Raw genomic sequence first — 5,751 nt, forward strand, 5'->3', positions numbered from 1 at the left:
TTTAAATAAATAGATTCAACTTATATTCATTACAGGTACTACGTAACGAAACGGTTTGTCTGCATTTGACCCATCCTAGTGTTAGGAGCAGTGTGCTGCCATTATGTACGGCACCCGGGGAGCAGTGTAGGGAACGGTGCCTTGCTCAGGGACACCTCGGTGGCACTTGGTCTTTCCGGGACTTAAACTGGTGACCTCCCAGTTGCCAAGCCGAGTCCCTTTCGACTTCGCCCTTGTTTCTGGAAGGATGCAGGCATACTGTTGTAAATGGAAATGTCATTGTCACATGAAGAAACATCCGTCAAATAAAATAAGTTGCTCAAATTCGTCAACTTGTCTCCAGGCAGACTTCCATCTTTGTTGCGTCGACATGGACGTGTAAGGATTTAGGAAATGTAGTTTTGAAGTTTACATTTTGACTGAACTTGCTGTAGTAACATCACACCAGACTTTTTTAAGTGTTCCTCTTTAAACTCCGGCCGGTTGAAAGACTGCAGGAAGTGAGCAGCCTCATGTTGACGAGCACATCGAACAGAAGATCAGATTAGCAGTAATCCTCTGTTCGACTTGTTCAGAAGCTTCTCCAATCTCTTGTCCATCACTCATATTCCTGATATAGTTTCAGGCAATCTGCCAACGCGTCAGTGCATTGATATACTGTAAAGGAATTACCATGCCAAAAAGTACTCTAATTATACTGTCTTGTGCACGATGTAGCTTCTGTAAATATATTTAAGTGTGCTTCAGTGAGCTATTTGAAAGCAAAGCATGTAACAACTCCCTTGTATTGAAAACACCGCTCCAATAACTGACATATAATGACGTTTATTATGTTTGGAGAGTTATGGTTATTGCTTTGTTTGTTTGTTTCTAAATTATCTTGTATACATCTAACAGACTCTGGAAGCGGTCATACAGCACACTGAACAAACATCAGAGGGAAGCTGGCATTTCAAACAGGCCTAATCATAACTAACTAAATGTCTGAAACTATGAAAGGAAATATCAGAGGGGGGAAAAAGGCTTTATAAAGTTCTGCATCACTTACTTTTCAATTACAGCAGCCGAAGCAGAACGAAATTGTTAGTGTCATTTATCGACTGTGGTGCTCTCCATTAGAGAAACAACTGAGAGGAATCCATCCCGTGTTTATAACCACCTGAATGTCTTACAATAACAAAGAGTTCGTTTCTGTCAGCTGGCCTCAAGTCTTTCTGTTGGGATACGAGGAGCAGAGGAGAAGCTGCTCCAGAAACACACTGAGATCTGACCGGCAGGTAATCACCATGTATTCCCCGAAACAATGACCTGAGAGTGAGAAGTAATTGGTGTCTTAATTGATCACAATGAATCATGACAGCTGTAATGTCCTGCTTCATCCTTTTAAAACTATTCGTTAAACTAAACACACTTTTCTTAATATGTTGATTTTGGATATCTTAAGAAATCAACAATCCATTTATTATTCAAGATTTAAAGATTCATATGTTGTCATTTGCACAATAGCTATAGACTAGTTGTTTGCAATGACAATGTAAGGTCCCAAGGCCGAATCAACAGTGCAATATACTATATACTTACGACATAAAAGAAATAAGGAAGTGAAATAGTGCAATGAAAAATGGTGCAAGTAAAATACAGGAATAAGTAAACTATGTACATGTAGGATAGAATAAGATAAAAGCAGAAATAATACACACTAGAATAAATACTGTGTACCGTAATGATATATTAATATGTATAATAATAAGTAAAAATGGTGAGTGGCGACTTCAGGATCAGTCTTATGGCCTCTTTTATTTATTTATTACACTACAGGTGCTATGAATAAAGTGTTTCAAATGTTTACATAAATAAATCTAATAAGTAGTGTTTTAATACTTATCTTACAGTAAAGTTGATGTTATGTCTATTACTCATGCCTTGATGATCTTCCCTGGTGATGTGGACCAGGCAAGAGTAGCCGAGCGCAGACACCCTCCCCAACCCCCCTATGTGTATATATTTTTTTCTAATACTTTGTGAGGAAAAACTGTCAACCATATCCAAAGTGCAGGACCAAAGAGAAGTAAATAATGTATGCTTTTGTTAGATTCTTTGAAGACGATATGTGCTACGCGTTGCCCGTTTCCACAGTGGAAGATTTCAGACCTCTGCACAGGACAGATTTTGATAATCAGAAGGTGTATCTGGTTCACAGAACTGAAGAGAATGGCAGCAGTGCAGGCCAGCCGAGCGAAGCGCAGATCCTTGCCCTTGCAGGTAAGTTAACCTCTTAACACATGAGCTTTTCTCATTCTGAATGCTCTTTTTTCATCACTAAGTAACGTTGACGTGCGCGGAACGTGTCAGGGTGTCAAAGCCGGTCCTTTCTTCACCCGATCTGTCAGAGACGTGATCAGCTGTCTGACACTGAAGCCACAACAACGTCCTCGCCTAGCTAGATAAGCTAGTGAGATATGCTAAGATAAGTTTGGTAGGTAGCCATACCTTGACAGCAATGCAGACTATAAACACTCAGGGTGTTGTTCTCCCAGAGTGCTTGTTTTGTTTCGATAGAGTAGTTTTTGTGTCGTTTAATACGTGGCATTACACAGGCACCTCGGTTGTTTACAACACGCAGCTAACACTTGCTAGCTTCATGTGTATTCGTTCCGCGTTAGCATGTTAGCACTGACGCGCTAGTTAGCAGCCGCGTCACAACATGGTAAACACATGTGACAGTGGTGGACCCCTCATGTGTATATTTTAAAGGTCTAGACATGTAGACTAGACTGTAGCTGAAGCCCCTTTTCTCGGTTGCGGTTAGCTTGTTAGCTTATCTGTTGGTTAATGCCACAGAGCGGATGCGGTGCTGCAGTCATCACCAGATATTAATGGACATATAGCTGTCAGTGACATGTCATGGCTGCTTCATGACAGCGCATACATGTGATGTGGTGTAAAATAACATGCTTAACGTTAGTCTCAGTGATGTTTGCTCACGGTGGTTTTCCATGCTCGATCTTAGCTGCATCACTAATCCCCAAACTGAGCTGCCTGGTCCTCACCGACCTGTTTAACACACCGCACACAGCAGCAGTGACACTGTGTTACAGCCATGATGCCAGGACTATGTGTATCTGTTTATTTTACATTTAACTTCTATGCTAAAGGTGCTAAAGTTAGTTTTTTTGTAGCAGAATGGAGAGACGAAACGCCCTCTGCTCCAGTTTGACAAATGGATGAAATAATTCTGCAGGTACTTTTTTAAGTTTCATGAAAACTTTTTGAAAACTTTACGAGTTTCTCCCTGCTTCTTATTTCTGCACTCCACAGATACAGTAGAGGAATTTGAAGACAGTATAATGCAAAAGAAGATGAAAATTCCCAAGATGTCCATCACGAATTCAGGAAACTCAATTGAGAACAATTTTGGAGACGAGAGAATGCCACTCAGACATAAAAAGGTAGGCTCACGTAGATCAGATATCACACTTCATAATACACCGAGTTGTGCTTTGACACCAGTGATGAAATCCATCAAACTTCCCCCTTGTTTACACTGAAAGATCTTATCTAATAATACTGTAGAACGAGTCAATTAAAACTTTGTTATGGTATATTGTATATCAACATGTTATAATAATAAATAATAATAATAATACATGGGATTTTTATAGCACTTTTCCTAATGCTCAAAGACGCTAAATTAATTATGTAATATGTATGTATTATTTTTTCAACATACACACGACAGCTATTGCACTTCCGATCCCTCTGTTTCTCTCCCATACGTTTTATCAATGTTCCCATTAACTGGGGGGTCTCTCCCATTAATTGGGATTTTTATTTGGGGGGGTTTCCTTGTCCGATGTGAGGGTCCAAGGACAGAGGGTGTGGTATTCATATTCTCTACAAACTGTAAAGTCCATTGAGAAAAATCTAAAATATGTGACATTAAATAAAATAAACTTTAATTGATTGATAACAAATTAAAATCAACCATGTTTGAGGTGGCTCAGATTAGTGCATTTCTAGTGAAGTATCCCACTTATATTGACCATCTTGTGTCGTGTCACTAAGGACCTTAAATATGTTCTCATTGAATCACAGTTATATCAGCACTAACTGTGAGAACATGTATGACAGCATACACATCATTATTTTTATCTAACCTATCTATTGGTTAAACTTTGTTACACTTCAATAAGCTTGGCTGACACCCAAAATCCCCCACGCTATTTTTACCATATGCTGGATTAACACAAATTCAGCACTCTGGACAGCTGCCCTTCCACAGACAAATCCTCTGAGCGGCTCATCAAAGAACTCGCTGACTCCTCTTCTCCCAGTTCCTGTGAGATCAACAGTCAAAACAAACTGTCTGTTGTTGCTAAGTGTTCAACCGAATCACAACATCTCACATTAAGTGCACTGATGCAGCAGAACGTTGAGATATTCTGTTAAAGTGTATTAGGCCCTCTTCCAAACACCTGTTTTGTGTTTGAATGATCAACCTTTTAAAGTTTTACAGTGTCACTACATCGGCCTGTATCCCCCCCCGCCCCCACTGGACTTCAACACCACAGACATTCAACACACACACACACACACACACACACACACACACACACACACACACACACACACACACACACACACACACTCAAATCCAGCACCAGACACTTTTTACGCTGCTATGGACAGTCATGCACTAATTTATATTTCTCAAAGATATTGAAGTGACTGTTATTTTGTATATATTGATTCTTGTGCTTTTATTTAAGTCTTAATGTGTGCATATTTTTATATATATTTGTTTTTCAGAATCAGAATCCCTTTATTAGTCCCACAGAGGGGAAATGTACATTGTTACAGCAGAAACGAGCCAAAGACAGCTTAATGCTAACGAAGAAGCATGGATACAAAAAAGTATTATAATAAAAAAAAGTTACACAATTTACAAAATACACATTCTGTAACAGTTCTGAGGATTTAGCAGCTAGGTATATATTGCACGGTTGTTAACGTATTGTATAATAAAGTTGCCTTTGACTTTGATTTCCTAAATGAACTCTTGATATTTGTTCCAGGCTCTGTCTCAGGACCACGGACGGCCCCTTTCAAACTCCTCTAAGAGCCTCGCAGCAGTAGTGGCTCGCCTCGAGAGGAACGCAGCCAGCTCCTGTATGGAGGGAGAGGAAGACCTGGATGAGGACCGGCTGGGTGAAGAGGGAGAGGATGCAGACGACGAAGATGAAGATATGGAGGCAGAGCATCAGCCTCATCAGCCTCATCATCATCCACCACAGCCACAGCAGCTTCTGGAGGTGGAAACGGACTGTGTGTCTGCAGCGGTGGTTCCCAGAGTCCTGTACGAGGAGCTGGTGCTCAGCTACAGGCAGCAGGAGGAGGAGATGAGGAGGCTGCAGCAGGAGCTGGAGAGGACCCGCAGGCAGCTGGTGCAGCAGGCCAAGAAGCTCAAGGAGTACGGCAGCTTGCTGACGGAAGTCAAAGAGCTGAGGGACTTCAACAGGAGGCTGCAGGACGTACTACTCATGAGACTGGGCAGCGGTGAGAGGCCAGGAGCACACACACCAACACACACACGTTTAGTAGTGACCTTTAACCCACTATATTCAAATCAATCCAAATGTATTTATATAGCCCAATGTCACAAATCACATCTGTCTCAGAGGGCTTCACAAATCAACAAACACGAATGATAACAAACATATCTGAGAATATAGTAAAAAGACAGGATGAATG

General features: G+C 40.9%; 1 protein-coding gene across 1 annotated transcript; it reads left to right on the forward strand.

Moving 5' to 3' along the window:
• Positions 1-2,009: 2,009 nt before the first annotated feature.
• bend5 (BEN domain containing 5) lies at positions 2,010-5,556 on the forward strand (the record flags this gene model as incomplete). The annotated part of the gene is made up of 3 exons (XM_010775704.1): positions 2,010-2,262; positions 3,319-3,449; positions 5,076-5,556. Coding segments are annotated over exons 1-3 (799 nt in total), but the record flags the coding sequence as incomplete, so codon positions are not given.
• Positions 5,557-5,751: the final 195 nt, after the last annotated feature.

The sequence above is a fragment of the Notothenia coriiceps genome, unplaced genomic scaffold (genome assembly GCF_000735185.1).
Source record: "Notothenia coriiceps isolate Sejong01 unplaced genomic scaffold, NC01 NC01_scaffold00015957, whole genome shotgun sequence".
In the NCBI taxonomy this organism is placed as follows: domain Eukaryota; kingdom Metazoa; phylum Chordata; class Actinopteri; order Perciformes; family Nototheniidae; genus Notothenia; species Notothenia coriiceps.